The sequence below is a fragment of the Odontesthes bonariensis genome, chromosome 5 (genome assembly GCF_027942865.1).
Source record: "Odontesthes bonariensis isolate fOdoBon6 chromosome 5, fOdoBon6.hap1, whole genome shotgun sequence".
In the NCBI taxonomy this organism is placed as follows: domain Eukaryota; kingdom Metazoa; phylum Chordata; class Actinopteri; order Atheriniformes; family Atherinopsidae; genus Odontesthes; species Odontesthes bonariensis.
The window spans coordinates 39,650,575-39,676,881 of record NC_134510.1 but is presented as its reverse complement, the minus strand read 5'-3'; the positions used below and the strand labels follow the sequence as shown (position 1 = coordinate 39,676,881).

At 44.9% G+C, this 26,307-nt stretch overlaps 1 protein-coding gene across 1 annotated transcript in view; it reads left to right on the top strand.

Annotated features, from left to right (window-relative positions):
* Positions 1–26,307, top strand: part of thbs3a (thrombospondin 3a) — a 42,179-nt gene that overhangs the window by 11,502 nt on the left and 4,370 nt on the right. The window contains exons 3-21 of the mRNA XM_075466361.1: positions 2,823–3,076; positions 3,713–3,815; positions 3,907–3,933; positions 4,021–4,103; positions 6,479–6,530; positions 6,611–6,759; positions 6,837–6,974; positions 11,896–11,970; positions 12,213–12,365; positions 13,568–13,678; positions 14,002–14,109; positions 14,191–14,350; positions 15,444–15,562; positions 16,704–16,756; positions 17,999–18,180; positions 19,041–19,219; positions 22,443–22,491; positions 22,584–22,780; positions 23,099–23,271. Coding sequence (XP_075322476.1) covers positions 2,823–3,076; positions 3,713–3,815; positions 3,907–3,933; positions 4,021–4,103; positions 6,479–6,530; positions 6,611–6,759; positions 6,837–6,974; positions 11,896–11,970; positions 12,213–12,365; positions 13,568–13,678; positions 14,002–14,109; positions 14,191–14,350; positions 15,444–15,562; positions 16,704–16,756; positions 17,999–18,180; positions 19,041–19,219; positions 22,443–22,491; positions 22,584–22,780; positions 23,099–23,271 — 2,365 coding nt within the window. The remainder of the gene's footprint in view (positions 1–2,822; positions 3,077–3,712; positions 3,816–3,906; positions 3,934–4,020; positions 4,104–6,478; positions 6,531–6,610; positions 6,760–6,836; positions 6,975–11,895; positions 11,971–12,212; positions 12,366–13,567; positions 13,679–14,001; positions 14,110–14,190; positions 14,351–15,443; positions 15,563–16,703; positions 16,757–17,998; positions 18,181–19,040; positions 19,220–22,442; positions 22,492–22,583; positions 22,781–23,098; positions 23,272–26,307) is intronic.

Genomic DNA, 26,307 nt, shown 5'->3' with positions numbered 1-26,307 from the left:
TCGACTGGCAGGTGGTGCTCGCAAAATTTTCTGAGTTTTCAAGCACCTTTTGCAAAGAATAAGACGGAAGACGGACAGAAAGACGGACGAATAATAATAAACCTTACAGATGTAATAATTAAAAATGTGCTTTTTCAACTCTCCTTGCCCGGAGAAGAATCCTACTGGAGTGGAAATCAGCACATCCACCCAAAGCCTCCTCCTGGTTGAAAGACCTGATTCTATTCCTTGAGTTAGAAAAGATCAAATATTGCATTGGAGGATCGACCCAAAAATTCCATGAAACTTTTATCTTATTTTGAGAAGCTTGAAGCCCTCCCACATGATTGAAAATTAAACAGGAATGAAGACTCAGAGACCTCAGAAGACCAGTGTAGTGACAATTAAAGAAAGCAAATAGCCTACTGGTACTGTCCTGAATATCCACTTTTTCTTTATTTAATTTTTTATTATTTATTATTTTAATTTTGTATCATTATTATATTTTTTATTATTTTAATCTTGTATATTTTCATGTCTGTAACTTTTTTCTAGTGTAACATTTGGGGTGTACTTTTCACTCACTATGTTTATTTTTATTATTCAGCTTTTTTTTGTTGTATAGGCAGCATGGTGGAGTGGGGGGGAGAAAATAAGAAATATATGTATGTTGAATAACTTTGATCAATGCTCATTCTCTTAAATAAAAAAAAGTAAAAAAAAAAAGAGTTACTGAAACACACAAGGCTGAGGAACAGAGGAAGGGTTTCTCCTCAGAGACGGATCAGAGGACACTGAACAGCAGATCCGTGACACGGGAACAGAACTTTCATTTATTCTCTCGCGTCCTATTGGTCAGCGTTCCTTCTTCCTGCTGCTGCCAACAGTCCCTCAGCCTGTTTATTCCTTTCAATTTTTTCCATTTTCTCATCCAGAGAGCACACGAAGCTGTCGCCTGTTCACAGCTAAGTCCCTCAGAAGAACTTAAAGGGACAGTTCGCCTCTTTTGACATGAAGCTGTATGACATCCCATATCAGCAACATCATTTATGAACATTTTCTTACCCCCCACTGCGCCCTGTACAGTGGCCGACACGTGCAAACGCGATGCAAATGGCAAAATAAATCCAACGGCAAAACGACTACAAGAAAGAAACGCTGCAAGTTCCCTCAAAACACAACGGAAGTTCGCCAGGCCACTTGGGGGTCTCGACCTTTGGGAAAGGGGATCGACCAAAGTAACGAAGGAGAAGATAGTATAAAGGTACGTTGTCCTTTATGTCTTTTTTAAACACTTGGCATAAAGACATAAAGGACAACTTACCTTTATACTTTCTTCTCCTTCGTTACTTTGGTCGATCTCCCAAAGTCGATCCCCTATCGGATAAGCCTATCCCACACAGATCGAGACCCCTTAGTGGCATGCGAACGTCCGTTGTGCGTTTCTCTCTTGCATGTGTTTTGGCGTTTGCTCAGGTTGTTTTTGTGATTTCCGCATTTTTCTCTTGCAGTGTTTTAATGTTAGATTTGTTTTGCCGTTTGCAACGTGTCGGTCACCGTAGTCCTGTGAGCCGAGTTCCAGCCTCGTTTTGGCGTTGATGAAGGTAGTCCGGCTAGTTGGCTGGGGTTTAAAAAATAAAGCGTTTTGCTTCTCAAAACAATATGCGTTCAAAAGAGTTACTCTTTTGAAAAGCCAACTAGCCGGACTACTTTCGTCAACGCCAAAACGAGGCTGGAACTCGGCTCACAGGACACAGCAGGGGGTAAGAAAATGTTCATAAATGATATATAAGGTAGACACAAGAAACTTGTACTTAAGAAAAAAAATGGACCAGACTCAGTGAATAATTCCCTATAATATAGATCAGTGAGCAGTGCTGACAAACATGTCATTGGGGTCATCAGGTGGGAATCTCCTTTCATCAGTGTTTCGTCTAGTTGGGCCCACGACACCTCCAGGAGGCTAGAGAGTGATCACTGGCGTCCCAGAGTCACCCCCCTAATGCCAGCCATCACACCACAACAACCATCTTTTTATTTTACAGCCTCAAGCTACCTCAGCCTCTCACCAACTGCACACCAGTCACAGCGGAGTGGGGATACAAACCCTGGTTCAGGTAGGGGGTAGAAATAGAAGAGGTAAAGATAAGTAGGAATGGGATTCATACCCTGGTTTGGGTAGGGGGCAATGAAAGTATAGAGGGTGCCAGAGGTGGAGGCAGGACAAGACACAATAGCAGATTCAACAGACAAACTCACCTAAACAGTCCTATAATCACTAAAAATGCCAGCAAAAACAAGGCCATACAGGCCAACTCACCTAATATGGCCGCCTGGTTTCAAATGGCTCACATGGGCCACACCCTCCACTTAAATACCATCCATCCATTATCTATACCGCTGAATCCCTCGGTCGGGTCGCGGGGGGGCTGGAGCCTATCCCAGCAGTCAATGGGCGAGAGGCGGGGTACACCCTGGACAGGCCGTCAGTCCATCGCAGCCACTTAAATACATCCTGGATTTCTTCTTTGCTTTTTCCAAGAGTCTGTTTACTCTGAGTGCTCCCCCTGCTGGGCCCCCAGCTGCTATTGCTTCTTATAATTCAAATCCACTGACTGGACTTTACTGCCTCATCTGACACTTCCTTCACTATTTTCCTCACACTCTGTCCACAATATTCTGCTTCCTACTTCCACTGGACAGATCCTAGTATGGGATGTCATACAGCTTGATGTCAAAAGAGTTGAACTATCCCTTTAAAGCTGCAGCACTTCATTTTGAGTGATTTGATGAGTATTTCGTGAACATTTTGGCATGAAGCTGCTCTTCTTCCTCCTCTTCAGTCCTGGTCCGTTATGTCAAAGCTGACGGGAAGGTCCACACCGTGAACCTGCAGAACGCCAACCTGGCCGACGGGCGGACCCACTCCATCATCCTGAGGCTTGGCGGCCTTCAGCGCAGCAACATGCACGTGGAGCTCTACGCCGACTGCCGATTGGCCGACTCCAGCCAGGGCCTGCCGTCGCTGGTTCCTCTGCCAAGAGAGGCGGAGATGGTGGAGATCAGACATGGACAGAAGTCGTACGCTCGACTCCAGGTTAGAGAGAATGGTGGTTGTCACAGAAAACTGAAAACCGCAAATAAGACGTGAATATGTTTCTTTTATCTTATTTTCTATGGAAAATAGATTCATTTCTGCGTACTGTTGCTGGATTAAAACAGATAATTCAAATAATAACTCAAATTTAGGTATTCTTCTTCAGAGCTGACTCCAGGGGCGAGGCTAGGGTATTTTTAGTGGTGCCAAGGCACCACCGTGAGACAGCTCGGCACCCACTGGCTCAGCACATTTTAAAAATATTATATTATGCAAAAACACTTTTGTTTTTTGCTCAAGGATGCATTATTTTAGTGACCACTTTATTTATTTTCTAGCATTTGTTTTTGTTTTAACTCTTTACTCCCAAAATAAATGTTGAGTTATCTTCAATATTTGTCTCAGGCTCTCTGTTATCCCTGTCAAGCCACACAGTCTTTTGAAATGAAGAGGTCAAAATTGAATTTTACTCAAAGCAAAACTAATACGGCTCCAAAATGGGCGCCACTAAAGACCAGATCCTAAAATCGCCCCTGGCTGACTCGGAATCAGATCATTTCAGCCCTAAATGATAAGAAAACGTTTATAATCTGGTTGTTAATAAGGAGAGGGTTGTTGTCTGTCCTGTTGTGGCAGGGCTCAGTGGAGTCCCTCCGCCTGGCTCTAGGGGGCAGCGTCGCTAAAGCTGGAGCTCTGACCGACTGTCCCTTCCAAGGAGACTCATCAGCCTACAACTCAGGTGAGCTCACCTTGATCTCATTAAACATCCTCTCAGAATCTAGTTAATTATCGTGTAATGCTGAAGATAAACGACGTCTTTCCTTTTTCAGTGAGCGGGGAGGTCAACTCCATCCTGGGTGAGACGTGTTCTGATCAGCTCTGCTGTAATCAATAATCAAAGTTCACCTGTAGTCTGATCATTGGTTCGATTTTTCTCTGGTCAGGTGATCATACTAAAGCTCTGATTGGTCAGCTCATCATCTTCAACCAGATCCTGGGAGAGCTGCGGCAAGACATCCGAGAGCAGGTGAGTAAAAGAGACAGGTGAGACCGAGACCAGGTGAGACCGAGACCAGGTGAGACCGAGACCAGGTGAGACCGAGACCAGGTGAGACTGAGACCAGTTGAGACTGAGACCAGGTGAGACTGAGACCAGTTGAGACTGAAACCAGGTGAGACTGAGACCAGGTGAGACTGAAACCAGATGAGACAGAGACCAGGTGAGACAGAGACCGGGTGAGACAGAGACCAGGTGAGACAGAGACCAGGTGAGACTGAAACCAGGTGAGACCAGGTGAGACAGAGACCGGGTGAGACAGAGACCAGGTGAGACTGAGACCAGGTGAGACAGAGACCGGGTGAGACAGAGACCGGTGAGACAGAGACCAGGTGAGACAGAGACCAGGTGAGACTGAGACCAGGTGAGACAGAGACCAGGTGAGACACGGACCAGGTGAGACACAGACCAGGTGAGACACAGACCAGGTGAGACAGAATGACTGAGACCAGGTGAGACTGAGACCAGGTGAGACTGAGACCAGGTGAGACTGAGACCAGGTGAGACTGAAACCAGGTGAGACTGAAACCAGGTGAAACTGAGACCAGGTGAGACAGAGACCAGGTGAGACTGAGACCAGGTGAGACTAAGACCAGGTGAGACCGAGACCAGGTAAGACAAAGACCAGGTGAGACAGAGACCAGGTGAGACAGAGACCAGGTGAGACTGAGACCAGGTGAGACCGAGACCAGGTAAGACAAAGACCAGGTGAGACCGAGACCAGGTAAGACAAAGACCAGGTGAGACTGAGACCAGGTGAGACAGAGCCCAGGTGAGACTGAGACCAGGTGAGACTGAGACCAGGTGAGACAAAGACCAGGTGAGACTGAGACCAGGTGAGACAGAGACCAGGTGAGACAGAATGACTGAGACCAGGTGAGACAGAGACCAGGTGAGACTGAGAACAGGTAAGACAAAGATCAGGTGAGACTTAGACCAGGTGAGACAGAGACCAGGTGAGACAAAGACCAGTTGAGACCGAGACCAGGTAAGACAAAGACCAGGTGAGACTGCGACCAGGTGAGACAGAGACCAGGTGAGACAAAGACCAGGTGAGACCGAGACCAGGTAAGACAAAGACCAGGTGAGACTGAGACCAGGTGAGACAAAGACCAGGTGAGACTGAGACCAGGTAAGACAGAGACCAGGTGAGACAAAGACCAGGTGAGACACAGACCAGGTAAGACACAGACCAGGTGAGACACAGACCAGGTGAGACAGAGACCAGGTGAGACTGAGACCAGGTGAGACCGAGACCAGGTGAGACAAAGACCAGGTGAGACTGAGACCAGGTGAGACAGAGACCAGGTGAGACTGAGACCAGGTGAGACAGAGACCAGGTGAGACTGAGACCAGGTGAGACTGAGACCAGGTAAGACAAAGACCAGGTGAGACCGAGACCAGGTAAGACAAAGACCAGGTGAGACTGAGACCAGGTAAGACAGAGACCAGGTGAGACAAAGACCAGGTGAGACACAGACCAGGTAAGACAAAGACCAGGTGAGACACAGACCAGGTGAGACAGAGACCAGGTGAGACAGAGACCAGGTGAGACTGAGACCAGGTGAGACCGAGACCAGGTGAGACAAAGACCAGGTGAGACTGAGACCAGGTGAGACAGAGACCAGGTGAGACTGAGACCAGGTGAGACTGAGACCAGGTAAGACAAAGACCAGGTGAGACCGAGACCAGGTAAGACAAAGACCAGGTGAGACTGAGACCAGGTGAGACAAAGACCAGGTGAGACTGAGACCAGGTAAGACAAAGACCAGGTGAGACCGAGACCAGGTAAGACAAAGACCAGGTAAGACAAAGACCAGGTGAGACCGAGACCAGGTAAGACAAAGACCAGGTGAGACTGAGACCAGGTAAGACAAAGACCAGGTGAGACTGAGACCAGGTAAGACAAAGACCAGGTGAGACTGAGACCAGGTAAGACAAAGACCAGGTGAGACCGAGACCAGGTAAGACAAAGACCAGGTAAGACAAAGACCAGGTGAGACTGAGACCAGGTAAGACAAAGACCAGGTGAGACCGAGACCAGGTAAGACAAAGACCAGGTGAGACCGAGACCAGGTAAGACAAAGACCAGGTGAGACAAAGACCAGGTGAGACCGAGACCAGGTGAGACTGAATGACTGAGACCAGGTGAGACAGAGACCAGGTGAGACTGAATGACTGAGACCAGGTGAGACAGAGACCAGGTGAGACAGGATGTCAGAGGACAGGTGAGACAGTCTCAGTCTGTCAGAGGTCAGAGGACAGGTGATACAGAGGACAGGTGAGACAGAGGTACCACTGAAGTGATTGCAGCTGAGAGTTTACCGCTGTGTGGTCGTCCTCAGGTGAAGGAGATGGCTCTGATCAGGAACACCATCCTGGAGTGTCAGGTTTGTGGTGAGTCAGCAGCTCCGTTGTCGTCTCACAGTAACTCCGTTTGTGTTCTGAGGACCTGATTGGAGCCGGTCTGTCTGCAGGTTTCCACGAGCCTCGTTCCCGCTGCTCCCCGAACCCCTGCTACAAAGGAGTATCCTGCGTGGAGAGCCTGCAGTTCCCCGGCTACACCTGCGGACCCTGCCCACCTGGAACCACCGGCAACGGGACGCACTGCAGGGACATCGACGAGGTGACAACGCAACGCCGCCGACCGCACGACAGACTGTGTGTCGCGTAGTTTTGTAACACGCCGCTCCTCTTCCTCAGTGTGAGCTGCAGCCCTGTTTCTCACCTGAAGCCTGCGTGAACACGATGGGGGGGTTCAGCTGTCAGCCGTGTCCTCCAGGCCTGTGGGGGGCTCCACTGGCTGGAACTGGACTGGACTACGCTAAGACCTACAAACAGGTCAGAAACACACCAAAACATCCAGTTTTCTTTGTTTATAAATAATTAGGGAAGAAAACTCTAACTTAAAATACACCTCTACGCTGTTGACACTATTATCTGTTCCTGTAACACAGGAGGAGCTTCTGAACGTATTTCACCTGCTAAATGCTGCTCCGTGGAGCGTAAAACTGGTTCTGAATGATCAGAAACTCTCAGAAACAAAGAGTGAAATAAGAGCAGTTAACACGAGACCTTAACCAGCAGTTCTCTGACGTTACAGAAACAACATGGTCTGATAAAATGAGCTTTTTTTTTATTCTGGTTGGACTTTGATGTGACTCAGAATATCAGTTCACATTAACAGCTTCCAGCCTGAAGCTGTTCTGATGGGCAGAGAATATGATGGTGTGCTTGTGCTAGCGGGGTAGTTCTGGTGACATTTCAACAGAAATTAGCCACTATTTGTCCAACACAATAAACACAAGTTGCTTTTTGGAAGAAATACGGGACAGAAATGAAAAAGTTTCTGTTCTCTGCTAGCTTCCTTCTGTTCTCTGCTAGCGTTATTTTGTTCTCTGCTAGCATCCTTCTGTTCTCTGCTAGCGTCATTCTGTTCTCTGCTAGCTTCCTTCTGCTCTCTGCTAGCGTCCTTCTGTTCTCTGCTAGCGTTATTCTGTTCTCTGCTAGCTTCCTTCTGTTCTCTGCTAGCATCCTTCTGTTCTTTCCTAGCGTCCTTCTGTTCTCTGCTAGCGTCCTTCTGTTCTCTGCTAGCGTCCTTCTGTTCTCTGCTAGCGTTATTCTGTTCTCTGCTAGCTTCCTTCTGTTCTCTGCTAGCATCCTTCTGTTCTCTGCTAGCTTCCTTCTGTTCTCTGCTAGCTTCCTTCTGTTCTCTGCTAGCATTATTCTGTTCTCTGCTAGCATCCTTCTGTTCTCTGCTAGCTTCCTTCTGCTCTCTGCTAGCTTCCTTCTGTTCTCTGGTAGCATCCTTCTGTTCTCTGCTAGGTTCCTGCTGCTCTCCGCTAACTTCCCTTCTTTTCTCTGCTAACTCGCCGACTGATTTCCATTAAAATGCTAACGTGAAATGTTCCCTTGTGTTTGTTCCGCTCAGTAGACTCGGTATGAGAACTGGCTGCTTTCTGCTGAGATGCTGTAGCATTGACGTCGTGCTATCATGCTAAGCTAACTAGCTTTTACAGTGGACACACTGTTCAATGTTTTCTCTTTGCTTTTCTTTGAAATGTTCCCAAACCTCACATATTTTCTCTGATTTTGATCCTCGTTGTTTCCTCCATCAAATCAAGCTGCTACAAACGTGCGCACGTGTGTACGTTGTGTGACAGTAATAACTGTCCATGTGAAACAGGGCGACCGCTGAGCAGAACATGTTGTTGGAGTTAAACGAAGCATCAAAGCAGATAATTTACATCGGGGATTTTTTGTAATCGAGTAACTTGATGAATTGTGCGTCACATTTTTATCATATCAAACAGATTGATAAGTGCCTTGAGATGACATTTGTTGTATTTGGCGCAATATAAATAAAAATGAATTGAATTTAATTGAACTTACTGTCAGAAAGAAACTGTGATTTGATTGAAGCAAAGAATTTAACGATAATATGACCACATTTGGTACAATAAATGTCAACAACATAGTATAAAGTCTCCTGGTGATCCACCAATAAGTCTTTTTTCAGTGACAAGTGTCCCTAAAATATCAATTTCTTCAGTATATTCCCACTAATTGAGTACATTCCCACTGAGCCGGCACATAAAACTTTAAAATTTTAGGATATTTTAGAGTTTCTCAGGTTGAAATGTGGCAGAAAAAACTGACTTTACGCCCCAGGACGTAGTGGAGAGCAGTCATGGTGAATATCAGCCAAAGAGATGTTTTTATGGAGCACCTGGACAAAAGTATCTATTTTTATTTGCTGTTGTTATCAAATTTGGACGAGGACAGCTAATCGCTCACAGCTGTGGCCATACAGCCATCTGTTAACATCTGTTTTTTTCCCTTCAGTGTCTTCAAACATTTGTAACTCAGTCCCAGCAGCACTTAGTGATCTAACTGTTTGGGGGGGGAAACTTCTCAAAAGAGACCAAAATCAAGCATTTAGTGCGTGCGGCTTAAGAAGAGCTCTAGGTTTACTTTAGGAAAGTCTTACTGGAATGTGAGAGGGTTAATTGGGCTCGCTTCGTCCACTTTCAGGACGTGTGGAAAAAACTTCAAAAGTCCTAAAAAAAAACGAAACCTTGTTTCAACATTTTAACACTTTGGTAACAGAACACAGAAAGAAGATTTAATCTGTGTGAGAAGGGAAAGTCTCTCAAATGTTTCCACTCCGGTTTCTGAGCTGTGGCTCCGAGAAGTCGTGAGAGCAGATGGACGATCAGTGAGCATCAGATGGCCAGAACCAGCCGGGCGGCATCTCCTCCAGTTTGACGTCACTTTGATACTGAAGGAAAGGGACATTGTAAATGTAAATGTACTTTATTTATACAGCCCTTTACAGACAATCATTACGGTGTACCAAAGTACTTTGCAGCAGGTGATAAATAAGGAGAAGAATAAGAAAAAACTAGGGCTGGGCAACGATTAAAGTTTTTAATCTAATTAATCACATGATTTCCCTGATTAATCACGATTAATCGCATTTGTACGCAAAAAGACCAATTCTTAACCTTGTAGCACCCAAGCATATGAATAATCATTGAAAAAAAACAAAGCAGACCACACCAAACGAGACCAGAACCAACTAGAACAGACCACCGCAAAGCAGAGTGAAATTCACTGAGCCAAGAAAATGATTGCTGTGACGGCACATAAAATGTAATGTAAAAAAATATTACACATGAATATAAATAATGTATGTAAATTTAAAAAATCAAATAATGGAATGTAAATAAAAATGTATATAAATAATGTAAATAAATAAAAAAGCTTGTTGCATATCTGCAACTCTGGGTGCTACAAGGTTAAGATTCAGGTGATCCAAGTCACCTGAATCTTAAGAACTGGTCTTATTAAATGAATTCAGATTCATTCATTTTCTATTCCAAGCAGATACGCCGGCTTGTAAACGTTGTTTTGGACCAACTCTGTCTCCATTTAGCCTTTAATGACTGTGGTGTTACATTTTACGAGGATTTGGTGCCTTAAAATTGTGTTATTTTAACTTGAGATGTTTTAAATAGTTCCCTTTTTTTATACCTACGAGTTTTGTTGTGTTCATTACTGCTGACCTGAGTCTGAGCTTATCTTGGCCAGGACTCTTGGAAAAGAGATTTTAAACCCCAACAGTTTTATTCCCTGGTTAAATAAAGGTTAATAGGTAAATAAAGCTTAAACTTGGCATATTTTTGCAACCTGCCGCTGAGCTTAGATGCACTTTCTCCGGCTGTGCTCGGCTCCAATGTACTCGTGGTGACGCCTGATTATAATCATCACTTCACATCAGCCACTTTTCTTCTTCTATCAGGAACTTTGGGCTAACTTTCCTCTCAGCTTTCATTTTGGATGCTCGTGTCAAATCTCCCGGCTTCAGGCCTGAGGTCATGTGATCGGGTCCTGAGGTCATGTGATCAGGTCCTGAGGTCATGTGATCAGGTCCTGTGGTCATGTGATCAGGTCCTGAGGTCATGTGATCAGGTCCTGAGGTCATGTGATCAGGTCCTGAAGTCTTGTGATCAGGTCCTGAGGTCATGTGATCAGGTCCTGAGGTCTTGTGATCAGGTCCTGAGGTCATGTGATCAGAGCCTGAGGTCATGTGATCAGGTCCTGAGGTCATGTGATTAGGTCCTGTGGTCATGTGGTCAGGTCCTGAGGTCATGTGATCAGGTCCTGAGGTCATGTGATCAGGTCCTGAGGTCATGTGATTAGGTCCTGTGGTCATGTGGTCAGGTCCTGAGGTCATGTGATCAGGTCCTGAGGTCTTGTGATCAGGTCCTGAGGTCATGTGGTCAGGTCCTGTGGTCATGTGATCAGGTCCTGAGGTCATGTGATTAGGTCCTGTGGTCATGTGATCAGGTCCTGAGGTCATGTGATTAGGTCCTGTGGTCATGTGATCAGGTCCTGAGGTCATGTGATTAGGTCCTGTGGTCATGTGATCAGGTCCTGAGGTCATGTGATTAGGTCCTGTGGTCATGTGGTCAGGTCCTGAGGTTATGTGATCAGGTCCTGAGGTCATGTGATCAGGTCCTGAGGTCATGTGATTAGGTCCTGTGGTCATGTGGTCAGGTCCTGAGGTCATGTGATCAGGTCCTGAGGTCATGTGATCAGGTCCTGAGGTCTTGTGATCAGGGCTGAGGTCATGTGATCAGGTCCTGAGGTCATGTGATCAGGTCCTGTGGTCATGTGATCAGGTCCTGAGGTCATGTGATCGGGTCCTGAGGTCATGTGATCGGGTCCTGAGGTCATGTGATCGGGTCCTGAGGTCATGTGATCGGGTCCTGAGGTCATGTGATCGGGTCCTGAGGTCATGTGATCAGGTCCTGAGGTCATGTGATCGGGTCCTGAGGTCATGTGATCGGGTCCTGAGGTCTTGTGATCAGTTCTGTGGACTAAAAACAAATCTTTTTAAACTTGCTTTGGGTTAACTTTTGTTTTCATGTTTATCTTGAAAGTTGCTTTCTTACTTTTTACTTATTTTTAATACTAATTTTTAAATTTTCGACTTTGTTTCGGAGGACAAACCACACAGCGGTCCATTTTACCGCCTGTTGGATCTCTGTGACGTTCATCTTGTTCTTTGTTGTTGATGTTTGGACACCAGCTGACGGCGTGTTTCTGAGGCCTCTTTCAGCTGCACAGCCTCTCATGAACGAGGCCCCCCGGGACCCCAGAGCGACTTCGCCTAAATGTGGAACCCTGATCTGTCTGCTGGGAAGATCTTTTTTGGATCTTTGACATCTTTACTGCATCTGTGTGTATTTTGCAGGAGTGTGTGGACATCGACGAGTGCGTAGATCTCCCTGATGCCTGCGTATCGAACTCTGTCTGCATCAACACTGTGGTGAGTTCTCTGAAAAGCTCTACAGTTGAGGAGCTTTAAAGCTGAACTCTGCTGGAGCTTTAAAAGTTAAAGTACATGTTTCCATCTCTCGTCGTGTTTGCATGAAGACACACTGTGTTCTGACCCGTTTTTAGGAGCTGATTAACATCTGTAATCAGCCGAGAGTCGTCCTGGTGTAAGAGCTCCCTCTGGTGGACACCACGCTGTAACACAGCTGATATCATGTCATCCGTCTCTCTCAGGGTTCGTACAAATGTGGAAGCTGCAAACCAGGTTTCTTTGGCAACCAGACCGCAGGCTGCTTCCCGAGGAAGTCGTGCGCTGCTTTGACCTTTAACCCCTGTGACACCAACGGCCACTGCACCATGGAGAGGAACGGCGAGGTTGCCTGCAGGGTCAGTCGATCCACAAAACTCATAAATTAACCCACTCTGTTAGAAATATGTGAAGGCTCTGAAATAGATGTTAAACCTGATGGGATGAGCAAAGAAATACAGAAACACCAAGACACAAACACATAAAATGTTTAGAACTTCAAAAGTTCAGTCGAATAATCTGAATCTGTCGTGTTTTTCTACTTTATGAACGTTAACAAAACGAGACAAAAGCAACAGTCTGGATTCAGCTTTACGTAACTTATGGGCTAAAAGTTACGTAAAGACGTGGAAAAAGATTTCTGTCTGTACATTAGGGCTGCAGCGATGCACAAATCTCATGATACGATACACAATATTCAGCCAACGATTCAATATGATTCGATATGATTAAATTTGATTACATACGATTCAATAAGATTCTGTTTGATTAGATACGATTCAATTTGATTAGATACGATTCAATAAGATTCTATTTTATTCGATACGATTCAATTTGATTAGATACGATTCAATACGATTCAACTTGATTCAATACGATTCGACAAACGATATTCAGCCATCGATTCGATACGATTCAATTTGATTAGATATGATTTGATACGATTCGATTTGATTCAATACGATATGATACGATTCAATTTGATTAGATACGATTCAATACGATTCGACTTGATTCAATATGATTCGATACACGACATTCAGCCAACGATTCGATACGATTCAATTTGATTAGATACAATTAAATAAGATTCTATGTGATTCAATATGATTTGATTTGATTAGATACGATTCAATTTGTCTGATTTTCAATACAAAATAAAAAAAAATAAAAGAAATCAATACTCGCAACTGAAAAATCAATACTTTATCGGGAAACAAAATATCGATATATATCGCAGTATCGATAAAATTGATATATATGTATTATATATATTATTTATAATACATAAATATAATATAATATATATATAATATTTCTAAGTACGTTTTTTAAAAGGCTTTAACTCCAGAGCTCTTAGATCCTCTGATGAACTGCTGTAGCTGTCCAGGGGCCCCTCCATCCACAGCTTTGTTCTCCTTTAACTGCATTCAACAAGTTACTGTTTTATTTCCTACTTTTTAAGGCAGTAATTTGTTTCAGGTTTGACTCGGTGCCTCTTTGGCTTATAAATAAGTTCCATGTGATGCTGTTTGACGCTGTGAGCGTTGTGTGTTTCCAGTGTAACGTGGGCTGGGCCGGTAACGGGAACACATGTGGAACAGACACGGACATCGACGGGTATCCGGACCGCTCTCTGCCCTGCATGGACAACGACAAACACTGCAAACAGGTCCGATACCGGGTCCCACAGTTAATCATCGTATCCACGTGTCAACGTCGGATACGAACAGTTTTCAAGCTGCATTCTCCCTCTAGCCTCTTTAACTTGTGTTATTTTATTTATTGTGTTTTTAATGTGTTGTAAAGTGTCCTTGAGTGTTGAGAAAGGCGCTTTTTAAAAAAAATTAAATGTATTATTATTATTATTAGAATTGTTACGAACAATTTCTTGCAGTGAGATTGCCGTCGCCTCCGCTAGTTACTTAATAAAAGACAAAATGTTGAGCATCTGTAAATAAGAAGTGTGGGTGACATGCTGTCTTTGTCCACCAGGACAACTGTGTGTACACCCCAAACTCGGGCCAGGAGGACGCCGACAACGACGGGATCGGAGACCAGTGCGACGAGGACGCAGACGGCGACGGCATCAAAAACGTTGAGGTTGGAGAGAGACCGTGTCCGCGAGAGTTGCCGCGGGTACAGCCGTAACGTGATCATGTGACGTGTCCTCTTGTCCCTTAGGACAACTGCCGATTGGTCCCTAACAAAGACCAGCAGAACTCGGACAGCGACTCGTTCGGAGACGCCTGCGATAACTGTCCCACCGTCCCCAACAGCGAGCAAAAAGACACCGATAACAACGGACAGGGAGACGCCTGCGACCAGGACATCGACGGCGATGGTACGAGACCCCTGATCTTCCCCGAGAGGTTGCGGCTAAAAGTCAGAAATAGGATAAAAACAGGGTCAGAGCTGTTATTACCGACCAGAAACAGCTGTTTATTCCAGCATCCGACACAGAAACAAACACATCTTCACTGCCCTCTGCTGGCCGACAGCAGAACTACAGAAGCCGTGAAGTTAAATAATGATGAAAATAAAGATGCTGACATTTTCAGGCTGAAGAGCAAACTGCCAAACCGACGTGGAAGTGTTGAATTAACGGGTTTTACATCTTATTAAGCTGCAAAAATATTTAGTCGACAGAAGCCACACAAACAAAGGTGTAAATATATATTGCTATATTGGTTCCTATTTGTTCCACTGCCTGAATTTTACATGGTTTAAGTGGTTTTGATAAATTTTCAGCTAATTCTTTATTAAAAAAAACATGCAATGATTAAAGTATAGTCTCATAGAGAAAAATAGCTGTAATAATGTCAGACACAAAATACACATTTACTTATTTCACAGCCGCAGGATGAATATAAAACACTGTCCAAAAGTCCTGATCAACCTCATTTCTTTATAGTTATAAGATATTATAAATTATAAATTATAAATATTCTTTGTAACTGAGATGTTGAATAAAGTTTTGTTCAGAACATTTTTCCTGAACAAAACTTAAAGATCCAGTTTAATTTCTTCATGTTTCCAGTAAAACAAGAAGCAGCTGATTCTCTGAAACATGTTCCAACATGAACATAAACCCAGAATCTGAGTCAGAAGCAGAGTTAGTTCAGTTCTGAGCAGCTTTGAAGTGAATATCTGTTTTTGTTTTTTTTGTTACATTTGTACTTCCATTACAAAATTTTTAAGTTGAAAGGATCCAGCAGTCCTTCAACCGACTCAACGCTCATTGTTGGTAACATAGCTATGGCCTCCCTAAATTAATTAAGCACGGACACACCTAAACGAACAAAACTCACATGTTTTTTGGGTCAGCTTCTGAAACAGACGTACTTCTGTTTATTCAGACCCGAGTAGGAAAGTGCCTGCCTTTCATTAAAATCCTGAAACAGATGAGTAATCATTGTGTGCTTGTTCGGGTTCAGGTATTCCCAACGTTCTCGATAACTGTCCGAAGGTGCCAAACCCGATGCAGACAGACCGAGACCGAGACGGCGTCGGAGACGCCTGCGACAGTTGTCCTGAACTCAGCAATCCCATGCAGGTACGAGCAGTCGGACGGTTTACATCAATGTTATCTGTCCTGAAAGATTTCTCTGTTTTCCGGTCGAACGCGAGCATGTGTGGAATTTATTCCAGGCCTGTGTCTCTGCAATGTTGCCTCTAAACTGTTGACGGAAGATCTCATTTGACAGTGAATATTCGTAAAAGACGGACGAAGTATCCAGTCCAGTTTTATTTATAAATCGCATTTAAAACCAAAGTGCTGTAGAATCAGTGAAACACATCAAATATAAGACGTATGATCACATTTCACACACATATATGTATGAAAACAGCACCTGGCGTTAGATTTAGAAGCAGGAGCAGAGGAAGCCTGCCTGACATCTAAAGACAACCTTTTCCAAAGTTTGTAAGTCGTTGCTGCAGAGGCCGGATGCCCTCCGAGCTTCAGCTTCGTTACCGGGACAACCAAGGTCAGCTGATCGGCGGACATCAGGGACCGAGACGGAACGTGAGATGAGAGGCGGGGTGGAGCGTGAAAGGGAAAGCTTTCTAACCCCGACACGAGGGGCAGTAATCCACACGAGTCGTGATAAAAGTCACCCTTTACAGTCTGTTGAGCCCTAACTGAAAGAAAGCTTTCTGCACCAGAGAGCTGATCTGATTGTAAAGTTTAGAATAACAGTTCGTAGTAACGGTGCTTTGAATGTACGGGGCAACAGAGAGTTATTTTACTGTGGGGGTACGTATGTTTGACAGTGATCTGGAGAACAGTGGGAGGAGATCCCGTGTTTCCTGAGTCCAAAGGAATCATCGACATTAACCTTAAGATGAGATCTGATGGGAACGGCCCGTTTCCCTCGTGTTTATCTGCTAAATCTGACCGGCCCACTTCAAAACCAGTTAAAAACTTTCCGAGCATTTGAATTCAGATGTCAAATAAAACTTCACAAACCAACTCGTTTCAGTTTAAATTGGTTTATTTACGAAGCTCCAGTTCCCAAATAAAAGGCCTCTTAAGGCACTTTAAACACAGTCGAATTATAATCCGGTTTAATCTGGTTCATTCAAGTCCTAATCAGTCCAATTCATTACAATTTTATTCATATTTTTCTCGTGGGAAAACGTGATCAGGTCAGAGGTCTGAAGGTTTCTCCATGAGTGTCTTCTCTCTTCCTCAGACCGACGTAGACAACGACCTGGTGGGAGACGTGTGCGACACCAACCAGGACACGTATGTAACACGCACACAACCTTCCTTATAAGGACGTTGTACTGGTTTCCATTTCTTTTGGATAGTCTTTCCAACCCCTGATCCCCAACCTTAACCTCAACCAGGACCCCAGAAATGATGCCATTTCCCTTTAGATCCACATAAAGACTCCTGGTCCTGACATGTACACGGTATTCATCACCTGAGCCATCCCTAACTATAAGCTTTATCAGAAAGGAAAGTTTTAAGCCTGGTCTTAAAGGTAGAGAGGGGCCTGATAACTGAAGGCTCTGCCTCCCAAACTGGCAGCTGGTTCCACAGAGAGGAGCCTGATAAATGAAGGCTCTGCCTCCCAAACTGGCAGCTGGTTCCACAGAGAGGGGCCTGATAACTGAAGGCTCTGCCCCCCAAACTAGCAGCTGGTTCCAGAGAGAGGGGCCTGATAACTGAAGGCTCTGCCTCCCAAACTGGCAGCTGGTTCCACAGAGAGGGGCCTGATAACTGAAGGCTCTGCCTCCCAAACTGGCAGCTGGTTCCAGAGAGAGGGGCCTGATAACTGAAGGCTCTGCCTCCCAAACTGGCAGCTGGTTCCACAGAGAGGGGCCTGATAACTGAAGGCTCTGCCTCCCAAACTGGCAGCTGGTTCCACAGAGAGGGGCCTGATAACTGAAGGCTCTGCCTCCCAAACTGGCAGCTGGTTCCACAGAGAGGGGCCTGATAACTGAAGGCTCTGCCTCCCAAACTGGCAGCTGGTTCCACAGAGAGGGGCCTGATAACTGAAGGCTCTGCCTCCCAAACTGGCAGCTGGTTCCACAGAGAGGGGCCTGATAACTGAAGGCTCTGCCTCCCAAACTGGCAGCTGGTTCCACAGAGAGGGGCCTGATAACTGAAGGCTCTGCCTCCCAAACTGGCAGCTGGTTCCACAGAGAGGGGCCTGATAACTGAAGGCTCTGCCTCCCATTCTGCTTTTAGAAACTCTGGGAACCACAAGTGAACCTGCAGTCTGAGAGAAAAGTGCTCTGTTGGGAAAATATCCAACTGTGAGATCTTTAAGATCTGATGGAGCTCGGTCATCAAGAGCTTCATATGTAAGGAGAAGAATCTTAAATTCTATTCTGAATTTAACAGGGAGCCAATGAAGAAAAGCTAAAACTGTAGAAACGTGGTCTCTGCTGTTCAACAGCTTGTTGAACGTTCTAACTCTGTGGAAACTTGTCGTGAATATCTCCTGGGACCCCTGGTCCTCTTGTTGAATCCCTGCAGGGACGGAGACGGCCACCAGGACAGCAGAGACAACTGTCCCGACATCCCCAACAGCTCACAGCTGGACTCCGACAACGACGGCCTCGGAGACGACTGCGACCACGATGACGACAACGACGGCGTCCTCGACGACTACGACAACTGCAGACTCATCATCAACCCCAACCAGAAAGACTCCGACGGTAACAAAAACATGATTCTGTTTCAAACCAGTAAAATTAGGGCACCTCTAACATTTACATCTAACAAACTGAAACCTGATGGTGACCAACACCTGGTCTTTGGTTCCAGTAACATTTGCCTTGTTGATGTCAGGGGTCAGAGGAGAATGGGCAACAGGAACTCAAACAACCACTTGTTACAACCAAGGTGCACAGAATACCATTTCTGACCACATCGGGTGCAGCTCCTGTCGGCTAAGAACAGGAAACTGAGGCCACAGTTCACACAGGCTCACCAAGATTAGACGATAGAAGATTGGAAAATCCTTGCCCGGTGGTATCGCTGGGAATCATCTGCAGAACAATGGAAATATATATCGTGTTTCCTGATTATGTTTCTCAGAGGATGCATGTATGGAGTGAACAGAAGTGGCACAAGTCCAGACCCCTGTGGAACACCATAGGGGAAAGTGACTAGGCTGTGAATAAGGATGCAGTTGGTACGGGGTTCAGTGTTGGATCGTGTTGATTAGGTACCAATCAGAAGAAGTTCAGTTTTGTTACTGTTTAGTTTAAGGGAATTTGAGGCAGTTGATGAGGGATAAAAGTGGGAGGGAACTAGAGAGATGGAGCTGGGTTTCATTTATATTTTCAGAAAATAATAAGGGCAACGAGGTAAATGCTGAAAAAAAGGGGCCCCAGGACAGAGCTCTGGGGCACACCTGTGGTAACGGGAGGGCTGGGAAGTGAATGATTTGAGTTGGATGACCTAAGTGTGGCCTGAGAGGTAAGATTTAGATAAAGGGGGTTTGAGGTTATGCTGTAGACCCTGTTCTGAGAGGGAACCCGATCTTCTGTTCATTGTGTCTGTCCGTCCTCAGCGAATGGTGTCGGAGACGTCTGTGAAAACGACTTCGACAATGACGCCGTGATGGATTTGGTGGACGCGTGTCCGGAGAGCGCCGAGGTCACTCTGACGGACTTCAGAGCCTATCAGACGGTGATCCTGGACCCAGAGGGCGACGCTCAGATCGACCCCAACTGGGTGGTGCTGAATCAGGTGACCGATAACTCCTCTTCACTGCCAACTTGAACAGCTGTCTTAGAGCCTGAAACTTTGTACATCTGTGAACAACGAGAGATTTTATAGAAGTGACACATTGAAACACATCGGTACAGGTTGCCTGGGTCAGATTAGAACTACCATAAAGTGTCAGATGGTCCAAATCTGCAGTTAGAAGATGGTTGGATGAAGTTTGCTGCAGATCACACAAAATCAAAGTGACTTTTCTGCATCAACGTCATAGTAAAAGGAGTTTCATCACTGCCCACCATTTAAACAGTGTATCACACATAGGGATTCACCGATCCGATATTTGGATCGGATATCGGTACCGATATCGAAGAAGTGACAATGGGCCGATCCATACCGGCCATTGTTTTTATTTTTTAACACAATTATTAAATGAATAATTCGGTACATTTATATCTGCTTATTTGTTTTTAAAAAAAATAGGAAAGAAATGTTTAAGTCAAGCCTGATGTTGCCTTGCACAAAAGAATGATCCCAGTCTTTTCCACACAATGAAACTTACCCTTTGTTACCATAATTCCGCGCTGATTTTCTGTATCGGTATCGGCAGATGCTAAACCTCAGATATCGGATTGGTATCGCCGATGCTAAACCTCAGATATCGGATAGGTACCGGCCGATACTAAACCTCAGATATCGGATCGGTATCGCCGATGCTAAACCTCAGATATCCGATCGGTATCGGTCGATACTAAACCTCAGATATCAGATAAGTATCGGCCGATAGTAAACCTCAGATATCGGATCGGTATCGGCCGATACTAAACCTCAGATATCGGATCGTATTGGCCGATAGTAAACCTCAGATATCGGATAAGTATCGGCCGATACTAAACCTCAGATATCGGATCGGTATTGGCCGATACTAAACCTAAGATATCGGATAGGTATCGGCCGATAGTAAACCTCAGATATCGGATCGGTATTGGCCGATACTAAACCTCAGATATCGGATCGTATTGGCCGATAGTAAACCTCAGATATCGGATAAGTATCGGCCGATACTAAACCTCAGATATCGGATCGGTATTGGCCGATACTAAACCTAAGATATCGGATAGGTATCGGCCGATAGTAAACCTCAGATATCGGATTGGTATTGGCCGATACTAAACCTCAGATATCGGATCGTATCGGCCAATAGTAAACCTCAGATATTGGATAAGTATCGGCCGATACTAAACCTCAGATATCGGATCGGTATTGGCCGATACTAAACCTAAGATATCAGATAGGTATCGGCCGATAGTAAACCTCATATATCGGATAGGTATCGGCCGATAGTAAACCAAAGATATCGGATAGGTATCGGCCGATAGTAAACCTCAGATATCGGATAGGTATCGGCCGATACTAAACCTCAGATATCAGATAGGTATCGCCCGATAGTAAACCTCAGATATCGGATAGGTATCGCCCGATGCTAAACCTCAGATATTGGATAGGTATCGGCTGATACTAAACCTCAGATACCGGATAGGTATCAGCCGATAATAAACTTCAGATATAGGATCGGTATCGGCCGATAATAAACCCCAGATATCGGAAAGGTATCGGACGATATTAAACCTCAGATATCGGATCGGTATCGGCCGATACTAAACCTCAGATATCGGATCGCAATCGGCCGATACTAAACTTCAGATATAGGATCGCTATCGGCCGATACTAAACCTCAGATATCGGATAGGTATCGGCCGATACTAAACTTCAGATATCGGATAAGTATCGGCCGATACTAAACCTCAGATATCGGATAGGTATCGGCCGATACTAAACTTCAGATATCGGATAAGTATCAGCCGATACTAAACTTCAGATATCGGATCGATATCGGCCGATAGTAAACCTCAGATATCGGATAGGTATCGGCCGATGCTAAACCTCAGATATCGGATAGGTATCGGCCGATACTAAACCTCAGATATCGGATCGGTATCGGCCGATAATAAACCTCAGATATTGGATTGGATCGGTATCGCCGATGCTAAACCTCAGATATCGGATCGGTATCGGCCGATAATAAACCTCAGATATCGGATCGGTATCGGCCAATGATAAACCTCAGATATCGGATAGGTATCAGCCGATGCTAAACCTCAGATATCGGATCGGTTTCGGCCGATGCTAAACCTCAGATATCGGATCGGTATCGGCCGATAATAAACCTCAGATATCGGATAGGTATCGGCCGATGCTAAACCTCAGATATCGGATCGGTATCGGCCGATGATAAACCTCAGATATCGGATCGGTATCGGCCGATAATAAACCTCAGATATTGGATCGGATCGGTATCGCCGATGCTAAACCTCAGATATCGGATCGGTATCGGCCGATAATAAACCTCAGATATCGGATCGGTATCGGCCAATGATAAACCTCAGATATCGGATAGGTATCGGCCGATGCTAAACCTCAGATATCGGATCGGTTTCGGCCGATGATAAACCTCAGATATCGGATCGGTATCGGCCGATGCTAAACCTCAGATATCGGATCGGTTTCGGCCGATGATAAACCTCAGATATCGGATCGGTATCGCCGATGCTAAACCTCAGATATTGGATCGGTTTCGGCCGATGATAAACCTCAGATATCGGATCGGTATCGGCCGATGCTAAACCTCAGATATCGGATCGGTTTCGGCCGATGATAAACCTCAGATATCGGATCGGTATCGGCCGATGCTAAACCTCAGATATCGGATCGGTTTCGGCCGATGATAAACCTCAGATATCGGATCGGTATCGCCGATGCTAAACCTCAGATATCGGATCGGTTTCGGCCGATGATAAACCTCAGATATCGGATCGGTATCGGCCGATGATAAACCTCAGATATCGGATCGGTATCGAACGATACTAAACTTCAGATATCGGATAGGTATCAGCCGATACTAAACCTCAGATATCGGATAGGTATCGACCGATACTAAACCTCAGATATCCGATTGGTATCGGCCAATGATAAACCTCAGATATCGGTATCAGAGATGAAAAAAGTGGATCGGTGCATCCCTAATCACACACAAAAACCTTAAGAAATTAATGTAGGAGAAACCTCAACAGCTCCCTGTCCAAATACATTATGTTTGTCACACATCTGAATAGAGTGACCGGTTTCGTGTTCTGGACTGTTTGTAAACTGTTGATGAATCCATAAGAAGAAGCTCTCTTATTCGTTCCAGGGTATGGAGATCGTCCAGACGATGAACAGTGATCCCGGCTTAGCCGTTGGTACGTTTACACCTTTAAACTGTACGAACCGTCTCAGGTGTCCACTGATCCTGCGCCATCAGTAGACCGTCTCCTCCACTTTGCGTCTGCAGGCTACACGGCCTTTAACGGCGTCGATTTCGAGGGAACGTTCCACGTCAACACGGTGACGGACGACGACTACGCCGGCTTCATCTTCGGCTACCAGGATTCCTCCAGCTTCTACGTGGTGATGTGGAAACAGACGGAGCAGGCGTACTGGCAGTCGATCCCCTTCAGAGCCATGGCCCAGCCCGCCCTGCAGCTCAAGGTTTCCACTCAGTTCAACTTTTATTTATTCTGGCAAAATGGTCAAATCAAAAGGTGTCAGAGGGTTCTAAAAATCCCAAACATATGGCTTTAAAACCTTTAAGTCACAAGGAATCAGATGTTTCTTTCAGATGTGTACAATCACACCTCTGTGCAATGCCATTGTCGACCACCAGGTGGCCCATGTGGACCTCAGCTGTTTCAGAATAGATGTTTATCATACATCTGCTTCTCTGTGTTCCCATGCTTTTCATCCCAAACAGATCTTAGATTAATGGAAGTAGCTTCAAACATAAAGCTGTCCCGGTTTGTCCTGCAGGCAGTGAAGTCCCAGACCGGACCAGGCGAGTTTCTGAGGAACGCTCTGTGGCACACCGGAGATACGCCTGGAGAGGTGACGCTGCTGTGGAAGGATCCACGAAACATCGGCTGGAAGGATAAAACCTCGTATCGCTGGCAGCTCAGCCACCGACCGCAGGTGGGATACATCAGGTGAGACCAGCACCAGATCTGAGACGTGAACTGCACCTGAAGGTGGGTTAAACTGCACCTGAAGGTGTGTTAAACTGCACCTGAAGGGGGTGGTCCGTGGTGTAGTGGGTTGAGCAGGCGCCTCATGTACAGAGGCTATAGTCCTCGCTGCAGCTGGCCCCGGTTCGAGTCCCGCATCGGACGGCCCTGTGCTGCATGTCGTTCCCCCTCTCTCTGCCCTCTGCTTCCTGTCTCTCTGAACTATCCATTAAAGGCACAAAAGCCCCAAAAAATAATATAAAAAAATCTTAAAAACTGCACATGAAGGTGGGTTAAACTGCAATATAATACTTTGTTGTACTGTGTTATACTTTGTTGTACACATACTGCTATAGTTTGTTGTAAAAATACTAAGTACTGTGACTTTAAGAGACTTTACTCATCTTAATTTAGCCTCTGCAAGTGTTCCCATTACGACTGATACTCGAGATTTAGAGACCACAGTATGTTTAGAGCAGTAGTCTCTGATACCGTAGTACTCTGTAGTACTCTGTAGTACTCTGTAGCACTCTGTAGTACTCTGTAGCACTCTGTAGTACTCTGTAGTACTCTGTAGCACTCTGTAGCACTCTGTAGTACTCTGTAGCACTCTGTAGTACTCTGTAGTACTCTGTAGTGTTCTGTAGTACACTGTAGTACTCTGTAGTACTCTGTCGGCCTGCAGATGTCTCTCCACTCGTCCGTTTTTCCTCTTTTTCTTCCTTTTCTCTTTACTGCATTCTTTCCCCTCTGAAACTTCTTTGTGGCTCCGGGGCCCCCCGGTACTCTATTGTGCTGGTCGCCATGGCAGCCAAAGCCCTGGCAAGAATCTGCCTCGGCAGCCGTTGATATGCAGATCAGACCGAGCGACACTGGAACAGTTCATCACATAATGTACCTACTGTAGTTCTACAGCTCGGGCCGGTGAGGAGATTCTTTTCTGTTGATGAACAAAGACTCGATCGGACCTCCGTTCTCTGTTTTTTACATCTGCTCCCAGTCTTTGAATCGTACAGAGGTGTAAACACAGTTAGAATGAGCTCCAGAAATTAGACTGATCCCTGATATGTTGCTGACGATTTTGGAGTCTGGACACATTCTTCAGTCAGTCAGTCAGAAGAAAAAGGAAAAGAAGGAGAAAGGAAGGAGGAGGTTTGTGGAAAGTCTTTTCAAAGATCTGAGGAGATTACAGATTCTGAGCCCCCCACCCACCCTGCTGAGCTCACAGATATTTCAATAAAGTCTTCTGTAATTCACCTTTAACTGGACTGATTTACATCCTGAAGAATCATCCTGCAATATCATGTTAAAATGAGAAATTTGGTTCAAATTCTTCTGTCCTGTTGGACCTGAATTCTGCCTTCAGCACAACATTCTTCTGTCATATTTTCCCATAATGGTTCATTTAGGCCAGTATAAACCAGTACAGCTACACAATCCTCCATATTGGGCCTCATTCCCTTCCTCATTTTCTTTTTCTTTTACCACCGAGGATGTGACATTTTACACTAAATATAAAAGAGGTAAAACCAAGAATATTTACATGTTAAAGGGACTATTTCTTCACAAAGTTTCTTTAGATTCAAACAGTTTAAGCAGGTTGGAATGAGTTCTGGTTGAGTCCACATGTAGACACAATGAATAAAAACCTAATTTCAGCTCATGTTTTCATGATAGTTGCTGGATATGAATTTAAAAGGATCTTTAATTACAAATGCAAGACTTTTTAAATTAGATACAGAGTCCTGAGAAGTGGTAGATTTAGGATTCAGGGACTTAGATTTGGTTTAGTTAGTCACAGGAAAGCTGTTAAACTGTGTTAGAGGTCATGTGAAGCTCACTGAGAGGTTAATTATGGGAAACAGAGCAGAACAACACAGTATTATCTGCATAAAAGTGAGCTTTGGAAACATTTTGATCAAGACTCTTGACATTTGGAGTAAATAAGAGTGGTCCCAGGGTTGATCCCTGAGGAACACCTTCAGCCTGCATACACGGAGATCTGCTTCTGTAATATGTGACTCTCATTATCCAACAATCAGTACAAATCAGAGATAGACCTGCACAGGACATTCAGAAACATTAACGAGAACAGTTCGGGAATCAGGATGTAAATATAAGGCTGTAAATGAGGCTAAAATTCCACATGGAAGGAATTTAATTTGGTTCACTTTTAGATTTCATTATGTACTCGTATATATTCCATCTGCACATTACTGCATGTACTTTTGTTCATTATTCCTTTCTAAGTAACTGCTTCTCTGCTTAATCTAGACATTTTTAAGCCCTGGATCATTAAGTATATCTCATCTTTTAGTTAAGGTTACGTAAGGCGACGTTCTGCATTCCTCTAGACGATGGAAGATTTTCGGTGACATCTTCTAATCTGTGCAGCGTTTAATATAAGAGCTTCGGTCTTTAAGTCGTTGCTTTTAAATCTGTTAAATGAATAAACTTGACTTGATAATGAAGCATTAAAGGGATAGTTCGCCTCTTCTGACATGAAGCTGTGTAACATCCCATATCAGCAACATCATTTCTGAACATCTTCTTACCCCCTGCTGCGTCCTGTGAGCAGAGTTCCAGCCTCGTTTTGGTGTTGATGAAGGTAGTCCGGCTAGTTGGCTGGGGTTTAAAAAATAAAGCGTTTTGCTTCTCAAAACAATATGCGTTCAAAAGAGTAATACATTTGCATCACAAAATCGTTCTCCAGGAAATAGTCAGACCTCACAATCGCTTGGCCCTATTTTCTCTCCCTTCGTATCACTGCCTGCTGTTCAGACCGTGCAGACCGAGCAGCAAACACCGTAACAGGCGCGGCTGTCGGCAGGCGGCTTTCCTTTCCTTTCCTTTTGTTTCCTTTTCTTCTCTTTCTTTTCTTCCCTTTCCTTTCATGTCCTTTTGTTTTATTTCCTTTCCTTCTCTTCTCTTTTCCTTTCCTTTTCTTCTGTTTATGTGCTGCGCAGACCGAAGTGCAGACCGAGCAGCAAACACCGTAACAGGCGCGGCTGTCGGCAG